Raw genomic sequence first — 27154 nt, 5'->3', positions numbered from 1 at the left:
GTCGGCCTGGTCAAGTTGGACTGAAGAGTCTACTTCCACGCTGTACATCTCTTTGGTTGAAAAATTCATACACAAAACATCTGCCAGTCTGTTTTTCTCAAGATGTACAGTGTGTCATTCAGTTTGTGTAACTGCTCTGGATAGAAACAAAATTGGTTGTCCTCACTACATGAGGGTTGCTCCAAGTCCCATGTTTCACTGACAACACACTGCTTGAGGACTCCATTGTTAACATTATTGTCCAGCAGCACAGGAGTTGCTGCGATTCATTGTTTGATAGGAGTGGAAGCTGCTTCTTGTTCTGTGCCTCAATCTCACTGTATGTCCTGCACTGTGAGCTTGTGTAGAGGTTTATACTGAGAACATATGGAGCAAGAACTTAGCCAGGTAGCTCTTGTTAGGTTTGCTGGTATTCCAAGCAGTGTCCAACAAACATGTGAAGACTTCATTATGAAACTCACATCAACAGTTTATCCTGTGTGAAAGTGCATTGATGGAACAGGAGACATGGTGACGGTTTGAAAGCCAAGTATTACACCTCACACCTGAATGGTTTCTATCCTATGAGAATCCACCGGTGCTTTAGCAGATCTGAACAGCACATGAAACCCTTGTCACAAACACATTATACCTTCCAAGATTACCTTGTATAAATCCTCTGGGGTCTCAGGACAGTTAAAGAGACAAAGACAGACTTATTGCAAATCTCATACTTGAAAGGTTACTCCCCCCTCACGGAGAGTTTGTTTAAATGTATAATTTAAACAATCTTTACATTCTGCAAATTGCAGGTTAAACTGAGAAGGACTAAACCCTTACCATCACATAAATATATGAAATCCTAGCATTAAACAAGGTCCCAAAACAGCTTCTACAATCACAATAGCATTGGTCAGTTTCCGCTGAATTCAGTGTCGCGCGATAAAGGCAGAAGCACTACCTTGCGCAGGTGTTTACTTTCTCTGCCATTATTTTTATGAACAGCCCAGTATGGTGATAGGAATAAAACACTTACTTTTGTAAAGGGCTGTATAACTTATGTAAAAAAATCCAGTCGCTGATGCTTGAGGTGCTTGTGTTTCTTTGTTTTTGCCAACATTTTCACATGTTCTTCAGTACGGGTAATTCACTTACACCTTAATGTAACGTTTTTGCGGGACCTTGAGATCCTGTTTCGATAATCCAAAATTCAGATACTTAATATTCAGATAAATCGAGGTTCTCCTGTACTTTGCTGATTACACAAGTTCAATGAATTTGGAAATTTGCTGTGCAGCTCGCATGTGAATTGTTTCCCCCACGCAAATGTTCGAAGACAGATGACAATAATTTATCACACACATTGAGTATGAATGGCTTCTCCTATGAGAACTGTGTTAGAAGAGGAGCTTTGCAAACTTGGAAGTATATTTCATACTTGAATGGCTACTTCTGGGTGCATGCATTGGTGTACACGGAAAGTCCGAGACTGTGAGAATGATTTGCTGCACATGTCGCATGTGAATGGTTTTTCTCCTGAGTGAATACGTTGGTGAACAAGGAGTGTTGACGACTGAGTGAATGATTTGTTACACACTTTGCACGTGAATGGTTTCTCTCCTGTATGAATACGTCGGTGTTCCCGGAGGGCTGAGGAATCAGAGAACGACTTGTTGCACACCTCACACCTGAATGGCTTCTCTCCAGTGTGAATGCGCTGGTGTACACGCAGGTCAGAACACCGTGTGAATGATTTATTACACACTTTACACATGAATGGTTTCTCCCCAGTGTGAATATGTTGATGTTCGAGGAGGGTTGATGACCTTGAGAATGATTTGTCACAGACCTCGCACGTGAATGGTTTCTCCCCCGTGTGAATACGTTGGTGATCAAGAAGAGTCAATGACCGTGAAAATGATTTGTTACACATCTCACACTTGAATGGTTTCTCCCCTGTGTGAATGCGTTGGTGTCTGCGAAGGCTCGATGACTGTAAGAATGATTTGTTGCATACTTGACATGTGTAAGGTTTCTCCCCAGTGTGAATCCGCCGGTGTGTAAGTAGATTGGAGGATTGGGTGAAACACGCTTCACACACTTCACACCTAAATGGCTTCTCCCCTGTGTGAATCCTCTGATGCATCAGAAGGCTTGAAGATGTCACAAAGGCTTTAGCACAAACCTCACACTTGAAGGGTTTCTTCTCCATGTAGCTGCCTTTGTTTTAACAATGGTTAGAACAGATGCACATTGTGTGCCCTACTCAGACACCTAACATGAGCGGCTTTCACCTGTAGGAACAAGTCAGTAGCTCATGAGGCTCGATGAATTTTTGAAGTTGTCAAACACCTCTTCCTCACCCTTCCTCATCCAGAGCCAAACCTTCAGAAAGGTGTTTAGATAGAAGGCCCACACCACTGACCAGTTTCAGACCTAATAAGAAGTCATAAGTCCCCTAATTACCCAACCTTCTTTGTATTGAGCAATGTTCCTTGGGTGACGGTCAAAATCTATCCACGGTGTCTTTCTCTCTCAATTCTCTGCTGTAGTACAATCCTTCTGTAAAACAGGAAAAGGAAACATGATTTCCTCCAACTCACTCTCCTTTGATAAAGGGGCTGACTCCTCAGTTACAGACTGTTCCACAGTGGTACCAATCTGCTATTTCCTGGTTTGAGGTATCAGATGCAAGCCCTTTTTCCTCACTTGACTGTCACATTCCATCTGCTTAAAGCATAGACACTGAATGGTGTCCAGGAGCAGACAATGTGGCAACTTTCTTTCCTCCATCCAGGTCCTCATCTTCCAGGAAGCCTGAGGATAATAGAAAAACAGTCAGGAAGAGTGTAAAATGGGCTATCAATTCACGATGAGTTCATATCTGGCTGGCAAAGATTAGTTCAACCCTCAGAGTAATATATTTAATAAGTAAGGTGATACTCACGAGATATGTTAATTTAGTTAAGATTTGAAATTTCTTTAATGCTTTCAAAAATTATGTGAAGAAAATATGAGGAAAATATTGCTTCAGTGCAGCCGTTTGAAGACTTATAGTTTATCCCATGAAATTAGATCATTGCCTTTGTTCAGACTGCACATCCCATTTCAGCCATCAGCTGCAGCACTGAGCAAATTTATTAAATCCAAGCTCAGGTTTTTGGCAAAGGCAAAACCTTCAGCTAAAGTCTTTAAAGAAAATATTAAAAGACATTCAAATAAATTTTTCCATGTATTACAGTTGAGTTGCTATGGTGTTGGATTACCAGTTCAGAGATTGAGAGTTCAAATCCAACAACAGGATGTTACATAAACAGATTTACAGTGAGAAACAGGCATTCCACTCAATTGGTCCATCCAAGAGTTTGCACTTCACACCATCCTCCTCTTACTCCTCTTCATCTCATCCTATCAGCAGATCTTCTGTTCCTTTCTCCCTCATATGCTTGTCTGGTTTCCCCTTTAAAAGGTATCTCTGCTCTTCACCTCAATCCCTGCATGCTGTGAAGGGGAATATAACATATTTTGGAATTTGAGGAAACAACTAAACAAAAAAGAATACTTTCAGTTTGTCAAAGAACCCCAAATATTGACCTTTAAGGAAAGATAACCTGCTAAAACTGCTATGAGTGGGCTTTATGTGACACCAGTCCCACACATGGTTGACTCTGCACTATCCTCTGAAGTGGCTGAGCAGACAATGATAAAAAATCAATACAATGTTCAAATGATAAGAGGAAAATCAGATAGATCTGTATCAATAAAGTGAAGATGATCTCAGTCCAGTGAAATCTGTAAAGTCTCTCTTACCAAGGTCTGAGGACATGTCCCCAGGTCAGTAGAGCTGCCCTTGTCCTTCCAGGTGGTAGAGCTTGCAAGTGTGAAAAGTGCTTTTGGAGGAGCCATGTTCAGTTGCTGCAAAGCATCAGTGCTGCAGATGGTACACATTGCTGCTACTGCCATTTCACTATTTGAAAATGTGTAAGTGTGTTAGATGGTGAGTCAGTCAAAAGGCCGAATTGTCCTTCCACATGAAACAGAGGTTCACTGCCTCTCCTCCAACCTAGTTTACTGCATCCGGTGCTTCCGATGTGGTCTTCTTTACATTGGTGAGATCAAACATAAACTAAGAGAACGTTTCACCAATCATTTCAGCCTGACCTCCCGGTCACCACCCATTTCAACTCCCCTTCCCTCTCCCTCTCCAACAACATGTCCAGCCTAAGCCTCCTCAATTGCCACAGTGAATCAGACCGCAAATCAGAGGAACAACACCTTATCTTCCGCCTGGGCAGCTTACAGCTTGGAGGACTCAACATTGAGTTCTCTAATTTCAAATAACCTGACTCCCTCTCCAGGCCTCCTCCCTTCCATTCCAGCACCTACTGACCTTTCCTTCCAGCTACCAATCGGATTTATTCCTCTCATCAACCAACCAGATCGTACCCACCACCTATATTAATCTATCACTACCTCATCATTCTGACCCTTTCCCCACTTACCTTTATCTACAGTTTGCCTACCCCCACTTCCATCCCTGAAGAAGGGTTATACCAAAAACATTGACTTCTGCACCACCTGATGCGGAATGGTTTTTTGTGTTCCTCCTGCTTGCCTACTTTGTCCTGAATGATGTCAAGCTTCTTGAATGTCATTGGAGCTGTATGCATCTAGACAAGTGGAGAGACACACTCCTGACTTGTGCCTTGTAGATGGTGGACATGCTCAGGTGGTTAGTTACTCACCACAGAATTCCTAGTGTCTGACCTTGTATTAATACATATGTGCATGTTCGGCTTCTGGTCAATAAAAGATAAAGCCGCCACAGTCGCGGAGGATCATAGGGCTGCTCTCTCATTAGAGATAAAGAAGACTGTTGGTGGTTTAAACTGTGGGTCACTACAGCTTAGTCAAGGGGTGAGGTTGAGAAGACAAGACCTTTATGGTAACTTTAGTTGGTAAAGGAAATGAATCTGCACAGTTGGCATCACACTGCCGTCGAGCCAAGTGAGCTTCCCAATCCTCTGCTGGTCAGTGGTAACTCCCATGACATATATTGATGGAATTCAGTGACAGTAATGCCATTAACTGCCCAGGGTAATGGTAAGATTCTCTATTCTTGGAGAGGTCATTGCATAACATCTGTGTAGTGCAAATGTTACTTGCCATTCATAAGCTCAAATCTTAATTGTATCCAGCTCTTGCTGCAAGTGGACTCAGACTGCTTCAGGTCTGAGGAGTTGTGAATGATGCTGGACAATAGTGAGGCAAAGGCCGAGTGGTGTTACCACTGAACTGTTAACCCAGAGACCCAGGTACAATCTGGGGATCCAGGTTCAATAAATATCTGGAATTAAGAGGTGCTCCTGTTTAGAGGTATTTTCAATGTTGGAGCTGATTGCTGAGAGAAAATGTGGGAGGATCCATGAACCTGCACAATTGACTGCCTCTGCAGTTTGGTTTCAGGTATCTCTGGACATCAGAGTTGTTCTAAGAAAAATAAACAGTGAAACTCACAGCTGATCTTGGAGAATTCAGAGCAGGGGAACAGCTAAGTAGCTTTTTTTCCCCAAAGTGTAACCTTACTTTTTTTGTAAATCTGCAATAATGAGTAGAGTGGGATTCTTTTGATTATTTCGTTGGGATTTGTCTCTTGATTACACTTTAAAAATATAAAACATATGTACTAATTTATCCTGGAGCAGTGTTTTTAGAGCAGTAAGATTATGCTTTTGTTTTGGTCTGTAGATTATTAAGGTGCAAAAATGGCCGTTAGTAGAGTGATGTATTGAATATTAAGGAAAATTTCAATGTTCCTGATTATCATATCAGCAGGAAGTGTATTTGGTTGCAAATCCTATCAGTTTGCATGGATTGTTGGAGCATTAGAAGCAATGAGGAATTAACAAGAGCAAGGGGGTGTGACAGATAGGAGTTTCAGAAAAGGTAGAGAAACTACAGATACTGTCGGGAAGATGGGTTAGCTCCAGGAAAGGTTGGAGAGGTGAGCAGTAGTGCAGGAGTCTCTTGTGGCTACCCATATCTCAAACAAGTATGCTGTTTTGGAAAATGTAGGGGGTAAAGGACTCTCAGGGGGATGTAACACTGACAGCCCGGTTTCTAGCACCGAGAATGGCTCTAATGTAACAAGGGGTACGTCAGGTTGCAAGTGACTGATTGCGATAGAGTACTCTCAAGTCAGAGCCACAGACAGACGTTTCTGTGGCTAACAAAGAGACATCAGAATAGTGTCTCTTTTTTGGAACCAGGTTCAAGGATATCCCGGAGGGGGTGCAGAACAATCTTAAAGGGGAGAGGATCAGCAGGAGGTCATTATACACAATGGATCTAACGATATACAAAGAGAAAAGGACAAGATTTTTAGGAGAAAACATAGAAAATTAGGCAGGAACTTAAGAAGTAGGTCGTCAAGGGTAGTAATATCTGGATTATGCCTGGTGCCATGAGCTCGTGAAAGTATCTGTCACACCCCCTTGCTCTTGTTAATTCCTCATTGCTTCTAATGCTCCAACAATCCATGCAAACTGATAGGAGGATTGAACAGATGAATGCGTAGCTGAGGAGCTGGTGCAGGGGAAAAGGATTCAACATTTGTGGATCATTGGAATTTCTTCTGGGGTAAAAGTGACCTGTATAAGGAGGACAGATTGTAGCTGAATTGTATTGGTGGGGAGATTTGCTAGAACTGCTCGGGAGGATTTAATTAGTTGGGGGGATTGGGGGAGTTGGTAAGGTTGGGGGTGGGGTCAAGGAAATAGTGAGAAAAGAGATTAGTCTTGAGACTGGGGCAGTTGGGAATACGTGGAAGTCAGACAATCAGGAACAAAGCAGAGAATGGGATGGGATTGATAAATTAAACTGCATTTATTTCAATGCAACAGGCAAGGCAGATGAAATCAGGGCATGGTTGGGAAGGTGGGTCTAGAATATCATAGCAGTTACATAAATGTAACTCAGGGACGAACAGGACTGGCAGCTTAATGTTCCGGAGTATAGGTGCTATAGGAAGGATGGAAAGGCAGGCAAAAGAGGAGGGGGAGTGGTGTTTTTGATTAGGGATAATATTACAGATATACTTAGGAAGATATTCCTGGAAGTATTTCAAGAGAGGTTATTTGGATGGAACTGCGAACTAAGAAAGGAATGATCACCTTGTTGGGATTGAACTATAGACCTTCCCAATAGTTAGCATTAAATTGAGAAGCAAATTTGTAAGAAGATTTCAGTTATCTGTAAAAATAATAGGGTGGCAATGGTAGGCGATTTTAATTTTCCAAACACTGACTGGGACTTCCATAATGTTAAGGGCTTGGATGGAGAGGAATTTGTTCAGTCTATACAAGAAAAGAATTCTGATTCAGTTTGTGGATGTACCTACTGGAGAAGGAGCAAAACTTAGCCTACTCTTGGGAAATAAGGCAGGGCAGATGACTGAGGTGTCAGTGGGAGAGCATTTTGGGGCCAGTGATCATAAAATAGTAATGGAAAAGGATAGACTGGATCTAAAAATTAAAAGTTCTAAATTAGACAAAGGCCAATTTTGACAGTATTAGGCAAGGACTTTCAAAAGTTGACTGGGAGCAGATGTTCGCAGGTAAAGGGACGGCTGGAAATTGGGAAGCCTTCAAAAATGACATTACAACAGTCCAGACAGAGTATGTTCCTGCAGGGGGTGAAAGACGAGGCTGGTAGGTGTAGGGAATGCTGGATTTCCAGAGGAAATGAGGTTTTGATCAAGGAATAGGAAGCATATGTCAGGTACAGACAGCAGGGATCAAATGAATCCCTGGAAGAGTTTAAAGGCAGTAGGAGTATACTTGAGAGAAATCAGAAAGACAAAAAGGGCATGTGAGCTTTGGTAAATAGAGTTAAATACATAATCTAATGTGAGTGTCAATGAGCAGATTATGTAATTGTCATTTGATATCATTGTTAATGACATCCTCCATCACTTTGCTAATTGTTTGAAAGTAGGTTGAGGAGATGGTGATTGGCCATGTTGGGTTAGTCTTTTTGTGGACAGGACATAGCTGGGTGATTTTCCATTTTTCCAGGCAGGTGTCAGTGCTGTAGCTACACTGAAGCAACTTGGCTCGGGGTGCAGCTAGTTCTGGAACACACATGTTCAGTACTGTTGCTCATAGCCTTTGCAGTGTCCAGTGCCTTCAGCCAAGTATCATTTGGAGTGAACTGAATTGACTGAAGGCTGGCTTCTTTGATGCCAGCAAACTCAGGAGGACACGGTGATCGAGCATTCACTCAGTACTTCTGGATCCAGATAGATACAATTGTTTCAGCCTTTTGCATTGATATGCTCTACTCTCCCATTATTGGAAATGGGGATATTTTTGGGGTCTTGCTGATTGCATGCTACTTTCACTGTTTGGTGTGCATGTGTTCCTGTGTTGTAGCTATACCAGCTTGCTACCAAATCTTAATACATGCCTACTGTTACTTCTGGCATGCCCTCCTGCATTATTTATTGAATCAGGTTTGAACTCCTGGCTTGACACAGGTTGTAACTGAATACAATTCTGCTGTTGCTGATGTTCTACAGTGCTTTCAGTTTCTAGTTTTGAGTTGCAAGACTATTTTAAACTTCTCTCATTTAGTATAGTGGTTGTGTCATTCAACACGCTGAACGGCATCCACAATGTGAACATAAGAAATATGAGCAGGGGTAGGCCATCTGGCCTGTCAAGTCTGCTTCACCATTCAATAAGATCATGGCTGATCTTTTTGTGGACAGTAGAGGGACATCACCTCTAAAACAACTTTGCAGTGATCACTCCTACAGATATTGTCAGGCACAGATGCATTTTCTACAGGTAGACTAATGAGGACAAGGTTTTGTACGTATATTTTGTACACTAACACCACCACTGTGTAGGCTGGATCGTAAACAATGACGAGACAGAATACAGGAAAGAGATAGAATGCTTGGTGGCATAGTGTAAAGATAGCAATCTCTCCCTTAACGTTAGCAAAACGAAAGAGCTTGTTATTGACTTCAGGAAGAAAGATAGAGGGCACGCTCCTATCTAAGTCAATGGAGCTGAGGTGGAGATGGTCCGATCAAGTCCCCGAGAGTGACGATCACCAACGATCTGTCCTGCTGCAACCCACGTTGATGTGACGGTCAAGAAAGCACAGCAACTCCTCTACTTCCTCAGGAAGCTAAGAAAATTTGGCATTACCAATTTTTATAGATGCACCATAGAAGCATGCTACATGGATGCATCACAGCTCGGTACAGCAACTACTCTACCCAGGACTGTAAAACAAATTCCAGGGAGTTGTGAACTTAGCCCAGTCCATCATGCAGGTCAACTTTTCATCTACTGACTTTATCAATACTTCTCGTTGCCTCAGAAAGGCACCCAACATAATCAAAGACTCCTCCCACCCCATTATGATCTCTTCCAACCACTTCCATTGGGCAGAAGATACAAAAGTTTAAACACCCATACCAACAGATTCAAGAACTGCTTCTTCCTCACTGTTATTAGACTTCTGAATGGACCTGTCATTCTTCAAATTTAAACGCTGACCTCATTCTTTATGCATCTTTGCTACAGCTGTAACATTGTATTCCTCAATCTGTTCTATGCCTGTAGTACATGCAATAAATTTTTCACTGTGACAATGATAACAATAAATCAAATAATAAATCATATCAATCTGGTTTATTATTAAGGTGAAGTCAAGTACTCTGTTGGTTGCTTCACTATCTACTGTAGACTCAGTGTACAGTCACAGAGTTAAACAATACAAACAAACCCTTCTGCCCAACTTGTCCATGCTGACTGGGTTTCCTAAATTGAACCAGGCCAATTTGCCTGTGTTTGGCCTGTATTCCTCCAAACATTTCCTATCCGTGTACCTGTCTAAATGTTAATTACCTGTTGCCACCACTTCCTCTGGCAGCACATTCCATATATGCACCACCCTCTGTATGAAAAAAAGGTGTCCCTCAGGTCTCTTTTAAATTTTTCCCTTTCACCTTAAACTTATACCGTTTGGTTTTTGACTCCCCTACCCTGGGAAAAAGACCTTGGCTCTTTATATTATCTATGTCCCTCGTGATTTTATAAACCTCAAAAAGTCACATCTCAGTGTCCTACACCCCAGGGGGAAAAAAGTCCCAGCCTATCCAGACTGTCCTTATAACTCAAACCTTCCAGTTCAGTAATATCCATGTAAATTTTTTTTGCACCCTTTCCAGTTTAATAACATTCTTCCTATAGTAGGGAGACCAGAATTATATGCAGTACGCCAAATGTGGCCTTACCAATGGCATGTACAGCCCTAACATGATGTCCCAACTTCTGTACTCAGTGCTCTGACCAATCAAGGCAAGCGTGCCAAATGCCTTTTTCAGCATCCTGTCTGTTATGCCACTTTCAAGGAATTATGTAATTACACCCATAAGTCTCTCTGTTCAACAACATTCCCAAGGGATGCCCTGCCCTGGTTTGTCTTACCAAAATGCAACATCTCACATTTACCTAAATTAAACTCCATCTGCCATTCTTTAGCCCATTTGCCCAGTTGATCAAGATCCAATTATACTCTTAGATAACCTTCTTCACAGTCCATCACACTACCACGTTTTGTGTCATCGGATGAAAAAAACCATCAATTCGACTGGGACAACACATTTATCCTGGGACGCTAAGCAAAGACATGCCAGAGAATTCCTAGAGGCCTGGCACTCCAACCACAAAGCCATAAACAAACACATAAATCTAGATACCATCTATCAACCCCTCAGAAAATGAACAGGAAATGACATCACCACAAACCCCAGCAACCACATCCAGGACAAACATATAAATAGAAAGCAGGAGACAACAGCTTCGCTTCACTTGGAGGTCGCCACTGATGATGTCACCTAGCCAGGTAATGAAATGTCTGGATATCAAACCTACAGCTCAGCAAGCAAAGCTAGACTCTAAATTGATCTACCTTAATGTGTTTTAAGACCCGCAGCACCTCCTCTTCTGTGATGTGGACTCTTTTTCATCACAATTTATTTCCCTGAGTTCCCCAGCTTCCATGTCTCTCTCCACGGTAAATACTGATGTGAAATACTTATTTAGGATCTCAAACATCTCCTGTGGTTCCACACATAAATGACTTTGTTGATCTTTAAGGGGCCCCAACTCTCCCTCGTTACTCATTTGCTGTTAATATACTTGTTGAATCTCTTTGGATTCTCCTTCACCTATCTGCCAAAGTTACCTGCTGTCCCTTTTTTGCCCTCCTGATTTCCCTCTGAAGTGTACTCCTTCACCCCCATACACCTCAATAGATTCACTTCATCCCAGCTGTCTACACCTGACATATGTTTTTGCCTTGACCAGAGCCTCAGTATCTCTAGTCATCCAATGTTCCCAACTCCTGACAATCTTGCCCTTCACTCTAATAGGAACACACTGTCCCTGAACTCTCATTACCTCGCGTTTGAGAGTCGCCCACTTGTCAGATGTCCCTTTCACCTGCAAACAGCCTGTCCCAATCAACTTTTGAAAGTTCCTGTCTAATACGATCAAAATTAGCCTTGTCTCAATTTAGAGCATTAACTTGTAGCCTATCCTTTTCAATAACTACTTTAAAACTAATAGAATTATGGTCGCTGGTCCCAAAGTGCACCCACACTAACATCGCAGACATTTGCCTTGCCTTATTTCTTAAGTAGTAGTTCAGGTGTGCCCTTGACCAGTTGGGCTTTCTATGTATTGATTGAGAATGTTTTCTTGACATCTTAAATTCCTTCCCACCCTAGCCCTTAACTCTCTGGCAGTCTCGTTCCTGATGAAAGGCTTATGCCCAAAACGTCAACTCTCCTCTCCTCAGATGCTGCCTGACCAGCTGTTGCTTTTCCAGCGCCACATTTTGAGTGTGGCAGTCTCAGTTTATGTTTGGAAAGTTGAAATCCCCTACTATTACACCCCTATTATTCTTACAGCTACCTGCATTCTCCCTACATATTTACTCAATTTTCTGCTGACTAGTGGGGAACTTGTAGTACAATCCCTTCAAAGTAATGACTCCCTTCTTATTTCTCAGTTCCATCCATGTTGCTTTACCGGATGATACCCCAGGAATATCTCTAAGGATTGCTGTGATGTTTTTTTCCAAATCAAAAATTCCACTCCCCCTCTCTCTTGATTCTTATTTTATCCTTCCTGTAGCATTCGTACCCTGGATCATTGAGCTGCCAGTCCTATTCCTCCCTTAGCCATGTTACTGTAATAGTTATAATATCCCAGTCCCATGTTCCCATCCATGCCCTCAGTTCCTCTGCTTAACCTGTCAGGCCTCTTGCATGGAAATAAATGCAGTTTAATTCATCAGGGAGGACAAAGTGAGGACTGAAGATGCCAGGAGTGGGGTGAGAGCTGGTGGGGGCTCATGGATCTGACAAGGGAGTGCTGGGAGTCGGGTGAGGCCTCGTTCTCCAAAGACCACAATTTGCCTTCCCATGTGGTAGACGATGCCCTCCAGCGCATCTCATCCACTTCCTGCACCTCCAGCCTTGAATCCCCGCCCCCCCCCACGGACAGAATGCCCCAGGTCCTCACCTTCCACCCCACCAACCTCCACATACTACATCGCATCATCCTCCGTCACTTCTGCTACCTACAAACATACCCCACCACTAGGGATATATTTCCCTCCCCACCCCTTTCAACATTTCTGAAAGACCATTCCCTCCACGACTCTTTTGCCAGATCCATGCCCCCCACCAGCCCTCACCCCACTCCTGGCACCTTCCCCTGACACCGCAGGAAGTGCAAAACCTGCACCCCAAACTCCCCACCCCCTCATCACCACCACTACTTTCCAAGGCCCCAAAGGATCCTTCCAGAAGTTTACTACACCTCCACAAATGTCATCTACTGTATCCATTGCACCCTCTACATCGGGGAGACAGGGTGCCAACTTCTCTGGGACACCTGCACCAACCAACCCCACCGTGCCGTGGCTGAACACTTCAACTCCCCCTCTGACTTCAAAAAGGGCATGCAGGTCCTGGACCTCCTACATCACCAAACTCTAACCACCCGCCGCCTGGAGGAAGAATGCCTCACCTTCCACCTTGGGATCCTGCAACCACATGGGATAAACGTGGATTTCACCAGTTTCCTCATTTCCCTTCCCCCCACCTTATCCTAGTCCCAAGCCTCCAACTCAACACCGCCCTCTTGATCGGTCCTTTGCCTTTCCCATCTATCCACTTCACCCATCACCTTCTCCCCCACCCTCACCTACCTATTGCATTCTCAGCTACTTTCCCCCCTTCCTCCCCAGCCCCAACTCCCTCCCATTTATCTCTCAGCCACCCAGCCCACAAGCCTCATTCCTGATGAAGGACTTATGCCCGAAACATCGATTCTCCTGCTCCTTGGATGCTGCCTAACCTGCTGTGCTTTTCCAGCACCACATCCTCGAGTTTAATTCATCAGTTCTAACAAGTAGGTACATTTTGGGGCGGCACAGTGGTTAGCACTGCTGCCTCAAAGCACCAGGGTCCCAGTGTCTGTGGGTTTCCTTCGGGTGCTCCAGTTTCTTCCCACACTCCAAAGATGTGCAGATCAGGTGAATTGGCCATGCTAAATTGCCCATAGTCTTAGGTGCATTTGTCAGATGGAAATGGGTCTGGGTAGGTTACTCTTCAGAGGGTCGGTGTGGACTGGTTGGGCAGAAGGGCCTGTTTCCACACTGTAGCAATTCTAATTTAATTCGGATTTGGCCAATTAGTAGTGGTGCTATCAAGCCACTCCTGGTGTTGGACATTGAAATGCCTCAACTAGAGTACATTTCATGCCTTTGCTACCCTCACTGCATTGTTCAGATAATGTTCAAACAGAGAAATATACAAAATTCAAGCGGTAATAGGCCATCTGGCTGATTAAGCCTACTCCACCAGTCAACACAATCAAGCCCGATTGTCTATTTTAACATCATACTCTTACTCTTCCCCTGTACTCCTGAACACATTAAGCCTCTGGAAACTTATTTCTTTCTTAAGCATGAGTCAGCTTTCACAGACTTGTGTGATAGAGAACTACACAGATTCAGCAGTCTCTAAGTGAAGACATTTCTCATCATTGTCCAAAATAACTGCCGTGTATCATAAGAACATGACACCTTGCTTTGTACCCCTCACCTCCCCAGCTCGGGAAAACATCATTCATGCATTCAATGTGTCCATCAGAGTTATACACTTTAAAGAAATCTCCACTCATTCTTCTAAACTCCAGTGAATACAGGCCAAGTCGACACAACCTCTCCTCCTATGACAAACCTGTCATCCATGGAATTAGTCTGGTAAACCTTCACTATATTCCTCTATGACAAGTGTATCCTTTCTCAAGAGATGATCAATGTGCCATAATGGTCTTGCAAAGACACTGTACAGCTTCATTAATACTTCTTGCTCTTATGCAATGTTGGCCAACAAGCCATTCGCCTTTCTAACTGCTTGCTGCATCTACATGCTTGTGACCGGTGTCAGAAAGACCCCCAGGTTCATTTATGCATCAATACTTCCCAGTATATCACCATTTAAATTGTATTCCATTCTAATGTCACTGTATTTTGCACCAAAAGTAGACAACTTTGTACTTCAACACGCGGCGTGACATCGAACAATTCTTCCGCCGCCTTCGCCTCCGCGCCTACTTCTTTAACCAAGACTCCCGCCCACCCTCTGACGACCCCTTCTCCCGCCTCCAACACACCCCATCCACCTGGACACCCCGTGCTGGCCTCCTACCTGCCCTCGACCTCTGCATAGCCAACTGCCGCCGCGATATTAACCGCCACCTGAACTCCCCCACCCCTCTCACCCACTCCAACCTCTCACCCTCGGAACGCGCAGCCCTCCACTCACTCCGTTGCAACCCCAACCTCACTATCAAACCAGCAGACAAGGGAGGCGCGGTAGTAGTTTGGCGCACAGACCTCTACACCGCTGAGGCCAAACGCCAGCTCGCAGATACCTCCTCCTACTGCCCCCTTGACCATGACCCCACCCCCCACCACCAAACCATCGTCTCCCAGACCATCCATAACCTCATCACCTCGGGGGATCTCCCATCCACTGCCTCCAACCTCATAGTCCCACAACCCCGCACCTCCCGTTTCTACCTCCTGCCCAAAATCCACAAACCTGACTGCCCCGGCCGACCCATTGTCTCCGCCTGCTCCTGCCCCACCGAACTCATCTCCGCATACCTTGACACCGTCCTGTCCCCCTTAGTCCAAGAACTCCCCACCTACGTTCGGGACACCACCCATGCCCTCCACCTGCTCCATGATTTTCGCTTCCCCGGTCCCCAACGCCTTATTTTCACCATGGACATCCAGTCCCTGTACACCTCCATCCCCCATCACGAAGGACTCAAAGCCCTCCGCTTCTTTCTTTCCCGCCGTATCGACCAGTACCCTTCCACAGACACCCTCCTTCGACTGACCGAACTGGTCCTCACCCTGAACAACTTCTCTTTCCAATCCTCCCACTTCCTCCAAACGAAAGGAGTAGCCATGGGCACCCGCATGGGCCCCAGCTATGCCTGCCTCTTCGTAGGATATGTGGAACAATCCATCTTCCGCAACTACACTGGCCCCACCCCCCACCTTTTCCTTCGCTACATCGATGACTGTATCGGCGCCGCCTCGTGCTCCCACGAGGAGGTTGAACAGTTCATCCACTTCACCAACACCTTCCACCCCGACCTCAAATTCACCTGGACCATCTCAGATTCCTCCCTCCCCTTCCTCGACCTTTCTATTTCTATCTCAGGCGACCGAATCAACACGGATATCTACTACAAACCGACCGACTCCCACAGCTACCTGGACTACACCTCCTCCCATCCTGCCCCCTGTAAAAACGCCATCCCATTCTCCCAATTCCTTCGACTCCGCCGCATCTCATCCCAGGAGGACCAGTTCCAAAAACGCACATCCCGGATGGCCTCCTTCTTCAAGGACCGCAATTTTCCCCCCGACGTGGTCGACGATGCCCTCCACCGCATCTCTTCCACTTCCCGATCCTCCGCCCTTGAACCCCGCCCCTCCAACCGCCACCAGGACAGAACCCCACTGGTCCTCACCTACCACCCCATTAACCTCCATGTACAGCGCATCATCCGCCACCATTTCCGCCACCTCCAAACGGACCCCACCACCAAGGATATATTTCCCTCCCCTCCCCTATCAGCATTCCGTAAAGACCACTCCCTCCGTGACTCCCTCGTCAGATCCACACCCCCCACCAACCCAACCTCCACTCCCGGCACCTTCCCCTGCAACCGCAGGAGGTGCAAGACTTGCGCCCACACCTCCCCCCTCACCTCCCTCCAAGGCCCCAAAGGAAACTTCCATATCCGCCACAGATTCACCTGTACCTCCACACATATCATCTATTGCATCCTTTGCACCCGATGTGGCCTCCTCTATATTGGGGAGACAGGCCGCCTACTTGCGGAGCGTTTCAGGGAACACCTCTGGGACACCCGGACCAACCAACCCAACCACCCTGTAGCTCAACATTTAAATTCCCCCTCCCACTCCACCAAGGATATGCAGGTCTTTGGACTCCTCCATCGTCAGACCACAGCGAAACGACGGTTGGAGGAAGAACGCCTCATCTTCCGGCTAGGAACCCTCCAACCACAAGGGATGAACTCGGATTTCTCCAGTTTCCTCATTTCCCCTCCCCCCAGCCTGTCTCAGTCAAATCCATCAAATTCAGCACCGCCTTCCTAACCTGCAATCTTCTTCCCGACCTCTCCGCCCCCACCCCAGTCTGACCTATCACCCTCACCTTGACCTCTTTCCACCTATCACATTTCCGACGCCCCTCCCCCAAGTACCTCCTCCCTATCTTTTATCTTAGCCTGCTGGACCAACTTCCCTCATTCCTGAAGAAGGGCTAATGCCCAAAACGTCGATTCTCCTGTTCCCTAGATGCTGCCTGACCTGCTGCGCTTTTCCAGCAACACATTTCCATCTCTGATCTCCAGCATCTGCAGACCTCACTTTCTCCTCAACTTTGTACTTTTGCACACTACACTGCATCTTACACTCACTCAACTTGTCTAAATAGCCTTCAAATGTCTTTATTCCCGCATCATTCAAAATTCCCTCATCATTCGAAATCCACCTAATTTTGTTTCACCAGTATACTTGGAAATATTCTCTCTAATGTATGCAGTAGGATTGTGAATAGCTGGGGCCCAAACACTAATCTCTGTGGTACCCCACTGGTCAACACATTCCACGCTGGAAAAGATTATTTATTCCTATTCTCTGTTCCCTCTTTGCTGACCAATTCTCAATCCACATCAGCAAATTCAACAATCCTACATGCTTTGACTTTGCACAATAATTTCTTATGTGGAACTTTAACAAAAGTTTTCTGAAAATCCAAATACACCAATCTGTTCCTCAGAAAGCTCCAGTAGGCTCATGAAACACAAAAACATCACAATCCATGCTGATTTTGTGTAATCCTGTTGGTATTTTCTAAATGCCCTGTTATCCTTTGTAATAGCCTCTAGCATTTTTCCTTCTACTGACGATAGGCTAACCGGTCTCTAACTTTACATTTTCTCACTCCTTTTGTAAATAGTGAAGTTACATTTGCCACTAATTTACCAGGATAGTTCCAGAACCTACAGAATATTAAAAAAAGTGAGTGCACTCATTATTTCCTTTATTACACTGGGAAGCAAATTATTTAGCCCTGGGGATTTATCAGCTTTTAGTCTGATTAATTTTTTCCAATGCTTTTTTTTTCAAACGAATACTAATTTTGTTCAATTGCTCCTTCTCAATAAACCTTGCTTCCCTACCATTTTTGGGAAGTTATTTGTGTCTTCTTTTGGAAACACAGAACTAGTTACTTTAATTGCTATGCCATTTCCTTAATCAATTCTCCTATTTAAGTCTACAAGTCAACATTTGGTCTTTGCTAATCATTTTTCCTCTTTTATATATAGAAGCTCTATCTGCTTTTATGTACCTTGCAAGTTTATTCTCAATCTATTTTTCACTCTTAATCAACCTCTGAATTCTAAATAGCTCGCAATCCTTAGGCTTGCTACTTTTTCCAGCAACTTTATATGTCTTCTATTTGGAACTAAAATAAATTTCAATCTCATTGGACATTGTTGGGTCACATTTCATATCATGTTATTTAATCCGAAAGAAAGATACAACAGTTGCAATATATGCATTTGTTCCTTAAATATTAACCATTACCATGTCTAACTTGTGTTATCTAATCTATTGCAGTCAACTCACCCCTCATAGTATAGTAGTTTCCTTTGTTCAGACTTAGAACTCTAATCTTGGATTGGAGTGTTTTATGAATTCTATAATTTAAAAAAACTGCAGATGCTGTAAATCAGAAATAACAACAGAAATTGCTGGATAAATTGAGCAGGTCCAGCAGTATTCATAGAGAGAAAACAGAGTTAACGTTTCGGGTCCAGTGATTCCTACAGTCGCCATGACTATGCATCATCACACTAATTCCTGTAAAGACTCTATTCCATCCTCCCAGTTTCTCCATCTCTGTTGCATCTGTTCCAATGATGACAGCCTCTTCAAGAGGCCCTCAGAAATGCCCACCTTTCTCCTCAACCAAGGATTCCCCACCATGACGATTGATAGGGCCTTCAGCCATCTTCCACACTTCATCCCTCATTCCCTCTCTTCCCTCCCACAGCAGTGATGGGGAGCAACTGGCCCTCACTTACCTGCTCACCAGCATCCAGATCCAAAAGATCATTAGCTGCCATTTCCACCGTCTCCAGCAGGATGCCACCACCAGCTCATAATCCCCTCCCCTCCCTAGTCAACATTCCACAAGGACCATCCCCTTTGGGACACCTTGGTCCATTTCTCTGGCAGGGACCAAGGATTACAGCCAGTGTAATCAGCAGAGAGGAGAGGGTGTCCTTTCTGTGAACTGCCAGATAGAATTTGGGAGGGAACATGGTCTCTGTTTAAAAAAAAAAGCCAGAGGATATCTAAAGACTTTGAAAAAATTGTCCTAATGAGTCCTGCAAAAGAATTGCTGGAGGGAGCATTAACATTGATAGCTGGTTCAGAACTTCATGAAAACTCAGAAACAGCTTTTGTTGGTCACTCAGTTACAAATCAATGAAACTGAAAGAAGTGAAGCTGTTGGAAAGTACTCTCAATGTTGATCTGCTCTCTGCAAAACCAGTGACTCTGCACGTAGCAGCATGTAGAATATAACTCTGCCGTAAAATGTTCAGTTGTGTTAAAACTTAAGGGGAGATATCTTTTCTCTAGTTGTCAACAAGATATTGTTTATTTGGTTTGTTGAAGGAAAAGTTTTAAAACTTTGAATTTGAGTGATTCCATACAATTGATCAAGGGGATTTTAAATCACAGTCTCTGCAGAGATTGTAATAATATCTCAGCCAGCACCAGTAAAAATGGTTGTCTAGCAATTATCACACCACAGTTAATGGAATCTGCTGTGCATGCTACCTTGCAACTGTGACTACACTTCAAAAGTACTTCATTGAATGTAATGAGCTTTGAGACATCTGATGGTTGAGAAGACTCTATAAAATCCATTTTGTTTTTCATTTGAGGAGCTTACAGAGATAGGGTGGTTGGACTCTTGGAGGGATTTGAAAGGACAGAAAACATCTAGATCCCTTTACAGCCCACAGGATGATAGCTAATTGCCAACACACTAACAGAACTGAACAAGAAATCAATCTGCCCCTTCTGCTTATTCCACAGACCCAGTACCTACTCCCTGGCTGGCAACACGTACTTTGTCTTGTCCTCAGGACTGTTGCATTTCAACTTTTACATCAATGATTTGGATATGTATATAGAAGGGATGGTTAGCAAGTTTGCAGATGATGCTAAAATTATTGGTGTTGTGGACACTGAAGAAGGTTATCTCAGCACAACAGGACCTTGATCAGATAGGCCAATGAGCTGAGGAGTGGCAAATTTTAATAAATGTGAGGTGTTGCATTTTGGGAAGGCAAACCAGGGCAGGTCTTATACAATTAATGGTAGGGCCCTGGGGAATGTTACCAAAGAGACCTAGAAGTAGAGGTGCATAGTTCCTTGAAAATGAAGTCACAGTGAGACAGAATGGTTTGACACACTTGCCTTCATTGGTCAGTGCATTGAGTATAGGAGTTGGGATGTCATGTTGCAGTGTACAGGACATTGGTTCAGCCATTTTTAGAATATTGTGTTCAATTCTGGTCTCCTTGCTATAGGAAAGATTTATTAAACTAGAAAGGGTTCAGAAAAGATTTACAAAGACATGGCTGGGATTGGAGTTCTAGGGAGTGACTGAATAGGCTGGGGCTTCTTTCCATGGAGCATTGGAGACTGATGGATGGCCTTAGAGGTTTATAAAATCATGGGCATGGACAGGGTGAATAGTCAAGGTCTTTTTATAAGGGGAGGGCATTCCAAAGCAAGAGGACATAGGTTTAAGATGAAAGGGGAAAAATTAAAAAGCGACTGAGGGCCACTGTTTTCACATAGAAAATGGTGTGTATATGGAACTAGCTGCAAGAGGAAGTGGTGGAGGCTGGTACAATTACAACATTTAAAAGGATGGGTACATTAATAGGAAAGGTTCAGAGGGATATGAGCCAAATGTGACAAGATCAGTTTAGGATATCTGTTTGGCAATGGGGTCTGTTTCTATGTTTAGATTAGATTCCCCTACAGTGTGGAAACTGGCCCGTCGGCCCAACAAGTCCACATCGACCCTCCGAAGAGACCCACTCCCCTCTGATTGATGCACCTAACACTACGGACAATTTAGCATGGCCAATTCACCTGACCAGCACATCTTTGGATTGTGGGAGGAAACCGGAGCACCCACAGAAAACCCACGCAGACACGGGGAGAATGTGCAAACTCCACACAGTCAGTCTGAGGCTGGAATTGAACCCAGGTCCCTGGCGCTGTGAGGCAGCAGTGCTAACCACTGAGTCACCGTGCCGCCCAATGGACAACAATATAGCTTGATGCCAACAGAGTGGGTTCAATTCCCATCACGGTTCAAGGTTACCATGAAGGAATCCCCTTCTCAACCTCTTCCCTCGCCCGAGGCCTGATGGCCCTCAGGTTAAATAACCACCGGTCACTTCTCTCTAAGGAAAGAGCAGCCCCTATGTTCTTATAAGATTTTGGCGACACAACAACATGACTCTTATAATATGAATCCTCAGACACTCTACATTTCCCAGAGAAATAAACCTCAACTTCTCATATTCAGGACGAAGCCATCAACAAAACTCAGTCTGGCAATCAGAAGGGAAGTGTTTCCAATAAACGCACTCAATATCCAACACACAGCTCCAGTCACACAGTTCAGCACAAAGCACCGAGTAAACAGCTCTCTCAGCTGGATCCTCTCACACAGCATAAGGGACATTTCCACCCCTGATTACCCACAGGATAGTCAGACTGCCTGAAGGTTGGTGTGGATATTATGGGATACAATTTGTATAAAAGCTGCCCCTTCACTCACCATCTCCTCACTTGGTTTTCAGTCCCTATAGGAAGTGAACCAGCTCTGGAAGAGGAAGAGGAGACAATGTGCAGAGTGGGTGCGCTCTCTGATTGACGTCTCTCACAGTCAATCCAAATATTTCTGGAGCAACATGAGTTTCCTGAAACTTGGGGAAATGGAGTTAAAAATCACACAACACCAGGTTATAGTCAAACAGGTTTAATTGGAAGCAACACCGACATCTCCAAATCATGGGGAAATGGAGGTAACTTTGAACAGCAGATCAGGTGGGGATTTAAACTTGTCATTGTCCGATCTGAATAAATCCTCAGTTATTGCAGCTGCTTCTCAGTTCCCCTGATAAATGTTTGACAAAGATTTCTAGTATGGGAATAGTATTCTACATCCTCGGAGATTTTCAAACTGACAAAGTGGGATGTGTATGACAAGATCAGAAGCGGAAGATCCACAATATCCAAGGCAGTGATGTGCATTGGTGGATCAGCACATGCACAGGAGGGAGGGTCACAGGAGGATGGAATGACTACGGATACTCGTGAAAGTGGAGGGCGCAAAAACAGAAACCTCATCAGGCTGGCATCATCTGAGGAGAGAAAGCAGAGCTAGCTGTTTCAAGTCCAGCACTCTTCTTCAGAGCTGATTGATTGGTATGGTATGCTGAAGATGGGTTGGGGAAGGAGTTAACAATAGCTCGAGATGAAGCCCCCAGAGAGAGAAAGAAAAACAATTGAATAGACAAATGAACAAGTAAGGATCGGTACAGGGACCATTAGTAGCTGGCAATGAGTTGTTTGTGGTACATTTAATGATAACACCTGGTGTGTGGGAGTTGGAGTATGGAAATGGGAGGTGGTGATCAGGCCCTAAAATTATTGTGCTTGCTATTGAATCCCAAAGGCTGCAGGATCCCCAAGTGGAAAATGAGATTCTGTTCTTCCAGCTTATGCTGAGCTTTGTTGGAGCACTCAGCAGGTCCAAAGGCAAAGATATTGGCCAGGGAACGTGGTAGTATGTTAAATCGGCAGGCAACAAACTGTCATTTTTGTAGACAGAACATAGGTGCTTTGCAAAGCGATCATCCAGTCTGTGTATTATCTCCTCAATGTGGTGGGGGGGCCTGGGATACTGAGGGGGGAGTAGTAAACAGACAGATGTTACATCTTCTGGGTAAATACCGTGGGAATGGAGGGGAGTGGACCAGCATGTCCCTGTGGAAGGCTGAAAAGGGAAGAGAGAGAAATGTGAGGTTTTTGGTGCTGTCATCCTGCTGGACATGGTGGCGAATCATCTTTTTGATTTAGATGGTGGTGGGATGGTGGACGAGGCCAAGCCTCATCCAATTGCTTTCATAGAAACGTACAGCACAGAAACAGACCCTTCGGTCCATCTCGTCCATGCTGACCAGATATCCCAACCCAATCTAGTCCCATTTGTTAGCACCCAGCCCATATCCCTCTAAACCCTTCCTATTCATATACTCATCCAGATGCCTTTTAAATGTTGTAATTGTACCAGCCTCCACCACATCCTCTGGCAGTTCATTCCATACAAGTATCACCCTCTGCGTGAAAAAGTTGCCCCTTAGGTCTCTTTTATATCGTTCCCCTCTCACACTCAACCTATGCCCTTTAGTTCTGGACTTCCCCCCACCCCAGAGAAAATACTTTGCCTATTCAGAAGGAAGAAAGAGAGGGAGTGAGGTCTGAAGTGCAGAAGATGGGCACGGCTGAGGGCTTTGTCCACCACAGATGGTTGAGAAAGAAGTGGCACAATCGGAACAGTTGCGAAGATGACAGAGGAACTGGAGGATGGAATAGAGGAGGAAGGATGTTGTTGGTGAACAGAGAATTCTTTTTGAGTTACAGAAGCACTGCCCGACATCCAGTTGCAAAAAGTCATCTTGGACTTTAAACATTTACTTTGTTTTTCTCTCTCCTGGACCTGCTGAGTTTCTGCAGCACTTAGCTTTTATTTCAGGTTTTCAGCAACTGCGCAATTTTGATGAAAGGTCATCTCAGTCTGAAACGCTGTTTCTTTCCAGAGTTCCCTGACTTGATGCTGAAGATTTCCAGCAATTTTTATTTTTTTAAAAATTATTTCTATTCCGTTTTTAAAACATTGATACACACTATTCCACCCAGTTCACCCCCACTCCCTGGGGGTCTGTCCTCGACCCCCCACCCCCATCTATTTCTCATTCACATGCTGCCTCTGACCAAATCCGTCTGATTACAGGATGCCAGATTCACACTGGTTCTCTTACAAACTCACCCACTGACAGTCGAGTCAGAAAGAAATGACACTCACCTCTGGATTTAAAAAAAAAAGGAAACCAGTCGTAAAGGAATGCCAAGCAGAAAGCTTCACAAAGAAGATAAATAATTTGAGGACCGTGTGGTGCAGCGGTGCACGTTCAGTTTCTTAAACTGTGACGAGGAGAGGAGTTTCAGCAACAGTGCGGGAGAAATTAGGAGCCTCAAACTTTTCAAAAAAAAACACTTGAGCGTTGAGAAAACAGCCTATCACCAGCCACAGTACATTGGAAAGCCAGTTGACCATAAAGATGCGGAACTGAGAACGTCGAGCAAATTAGGGGAAAGAAAGCGGTTACAAATCCAGGTCCCGCCGTCCGCCCAACCCTCGCGCGCCCTCGGATTCAAACTCCCAACCGCCGCGTCACGCGGCAGGACTACAGCTCCCGTCAGACCCCGGGGGCAGGCAGGCAGGCAGGCGGAGCAGCGTTTCAGGTAATGTTCATGTCGTTCCAACTGGAGACAGTAAGCCTGCCTTGTACTATAGCCTTGACAGGCTCCTATGGAGCACTGGTAACGTCTCTACCTCTGAACTAGGAGGCCTGGGTTCAAGTGCTACCTGCTGCAGAGGTGTGCAATAATATTGCTGAACAGGTTGATTTAAAAAATACGACAAACCCAAGACGGATAGAGGGCATCAACGCTGTCCCACCCGAGGATCTGTGATTGGCTGAACCCAGTCATAGAGATATACAGCATGGAAACAGACCCTTCGGTCCAACCATCAATGCCTACTAGATATCCCAACCTAATCTATTCCTATTTGCCAGCACTTGGCCCATATCCCTTCCTATTCATATACCCATCCAAATGCATTTTAAATGTTGTAATTGTACCAGCCTCCACCACATCCTCTGGCAGCTCAGTCCATACACGTACCACCCTCTGTGTGAAAAAGTTGCCTCTTTGGTCTCTTTTATATCTTTCCCCTCGGTCTCTTTTATATCTTTCCCCTCTCACCCTAAACCTATGCCCTCTAGTTCTGGACTCCCCGACCCCAGGGAAAAGACTTTGTCTATTTATCCTATCTATGCCCCTCATAATTTTGTAAACCTCTATAAGGTCACTCCTCAGCCTCCACGCTCCAGTGAAAATAGCCCCATCCAATTCCCTAGAACTCAAAACTACAAACCCTGGCAACATCCTTGTAAATCTTTTCTGAACTCTTTTGACTTTCACAACATCCTTCCTATAGGAGGGAGATGCGAATTATGCACAATATTCAAAAATTAGCCTAACCAATGACCTGGTGAAATTGAGGACTGCTGGAGGTTAGAGTGCAGAGTGTGGTGCTGGAAAAGCACAGCGGGTCAGGCAGCATCCAAGGAGCAGGAAAATAGACGTTTCAGGCAAAATCCCTTCATCAGGAATGAGGCTGGGAGCCTCGGGGGTGCAGAGGTAAATGGGAGGGGGGTTGGGCTGGGGAGAAGGTAGCAAAGTGTACAATAGGTGGATGGAGGTGGAGGTAATGGTGATAGATCGGAGGGGAGGGTGGAGCAGATAGATGGGAAGGAAGATGAACAGGTAGGCCAGGTCATGAGGGCGGCTGAGCTGGAAAGTTGGAACTGGGATAAGGTGGGGGGGGGGGGGGGGGGGAAATGAGGAAACTGGTGAAATCCACATTGATGCCATGGGGTTGGAGGGTCCCGAGGGGGAAGATGAGGCATTCCTCTTCCAGGCTTTGGGTGGTTAAGGAGGCCCAGGACCTGCATGTCCTTTACGGAGTGGGAGGGGAGTTTAAATGTTCGTCCATGGGGCAGTGGGGTTGGTTGGCGCAGGTGTCCCAGAGATGTTCTCTGAAGCGTTCTGCGAGTAGCCTTCTACATCCATCAAAGTTTCACTTGCACTTCCACACATCATTTACTGTATCCATTGGTCCCAATGCGGTCTCCTCTACAGTGGGGAGACAGGATGCCTCCTCAGATGCTGCCTGGCCTGCTGTGCTTTTCCAGCACCACATTCTGGACTCTTACCAATGACCTGTACAATATGACCTCCCACTCCTATAGTCAGTGCTCTGACCAATAAAGGAAAGCATATCAAACCCCTTCTTCACTATCCTATCGACCTTCAAGGAACTATGAACCTGCACTACAAGGTCTCTTTGTTCAGCAATACACCCCAGGACCTTACCATTAAGTGTGTAAGTCCTGCTCTGATTTGCTTTTCCAAAATGCAGCATCTCGCATTTATCTAAATTAAACTCCATCTGCCACTCCTCAGCCCATTGGCCCATCTGATCAAGATCCCATTGTACTCTGACATAACCTTCTTCACTCTCCATTGCACCTTCAATTTTGATATCATCTGCAAATGTTTTAACTGGATAATTCTGACAGTGTGTCAGAATAAGATGAAGGTGATCTCAACCTAGTGAACTCTGTAAAGTCTCTCTTACCAAGGTCTGAGGACAAGCCCTCATGTGAGAGGTATTACCTCACAGACTGGTCAAGTTGTAGCGATACTCACAGAATTGTATCAATCTGGAACTATCCCAGACTCCTCCGTCACCTTTTCTGAAAATGTCCCAACCCATTGGCAGGTAGTCAAGTCCTCAATGTTGACTCCATGAGTCTCATGCCTTAAAATCAAACCAGTTCAAGGAAAACTACCACTCCCCTCCCAACTGATGAATGAATCCTTCACCATGTTCATCATCATGAGGGAAGTAGACTAAGGACATATCCATCAACTGGATGTCCATGGGCTCCAGTGAGGCATAAGCAGTAGCAGCAGGATTGTATTCCCATTACCATCTCACACCTAGCACGGACCGAATTCCATCAAACCAGTCGATTCGTAGGTCAGGAGCAGCACTGAGGATACACTTGAGTCCAGGTTTGAACCTAGTAAATGTTCGACAGAGGACAGACTAAATACCAAGAATAGTAGGTAATTAACAGATTGAAACAGCTCCACAACCAAAAATTCAGAAAAAAATCTCTGTAGTCCTACCAAACTTTGTTGAGAATTATGGATAACCTGTCAAGTAACAGAGGGCAGCTCCATGAACACCTCCATTCACATCACTTTGCAGCCCTGCACATGGGGGTGAGAGACAATATTAAAGCATCTTCAGCAAACAATATTCGTGAATGGCGAAAGTGAGGACTGCAGATGCTGGAGATTAGAACATAGAAGAATACAGCGCAGTACAGGCCCTTCGGCCCTCGATGTTGCGCCGATCCAAGCCCACCTAACCTACACTAGCCCACTATCCTCCATATGCCTATCCAATGCCCGCTTAAATGCCCATAATGAGGGAGAG

At 44.8% G+C, this 27154-nt stretch overlaps 1 protein-coding gene across 3 annotated transcripts; it reads right to left on the bottom strand.

Annotated features, from left to right (window-relative positions):
• Positions 1-1070: 1070 nt before the first annotated feature.
• On the bottom strand, positions 1071-24074 carry LOC122541630 (uncharacterized). 3 transcript variants are annotated; one of them, XM_087978778.1, is made up of 2 exons: positions 23882-24074; positions 1071-2796 (listed from the first exon to the last, which is right to left on the bottom strand). In XM_087978778.1, the coding sequence occupies exon 2, from the start codon at positions 2189-2191 to the stop codon at positions 1412-1414; it is 780 nt and encodes a 259-aa protein (XP_087834904.1). In that variant the 5' UTR covers positions 2192-2796; positions 23882-24074; the 3' UTR covers positions 1071-1411. The 3 variants fall into 3 exon arrangements, with proteins under 3 accessions (XP_087834904.1, XP_043534483.2, XP_043534484.2); XM_043678548.2 differs by lacking the exon at positions 23882-24074 and adding an exon at positions 21572-21588; XM_043678549.2 differs by lacking the exon at positions 23882-24074 and adding an exon at positions 3790-4200.
• Positions 24075-27154: the final 3080 nt, after the last annotated feature.

Source organism: Chiloscyllium plagiosum, unplaced genomic scaffold (assembly GCF_037043375.1).
Source record: "Chiloscyllium plagiosum isolate Xiang-an unplaced genomic scaffold, Cpla_swu_hap1 HiC_scaffold_35, whole genome shotgun sequence".
In the NCBI taxonomy this organism is placed as follows: Eukaryota; Metazoa; Chordata; class Chondrichthyes; order Orectolobiformes; family Hemiscylliidae; genus Chiloscyllium; species Chiloscyllium plagiosum.
The sequence above is the reverse complement of the archived record's forward strand: the minus strand, read 5'-3'. Positions and strand labels throughout refer to the sequence as shown.

What these genes read in the sequence shown, in the direction of transcription:
- LOC122541630 (XM_087978778.1), bottom strand. Translation starts at nt 2,191, where the DNA reads ATGGAGAAGAAACCCTTCAAGTGTGAGGTTTGTGCTAAAGCCTTTGTG.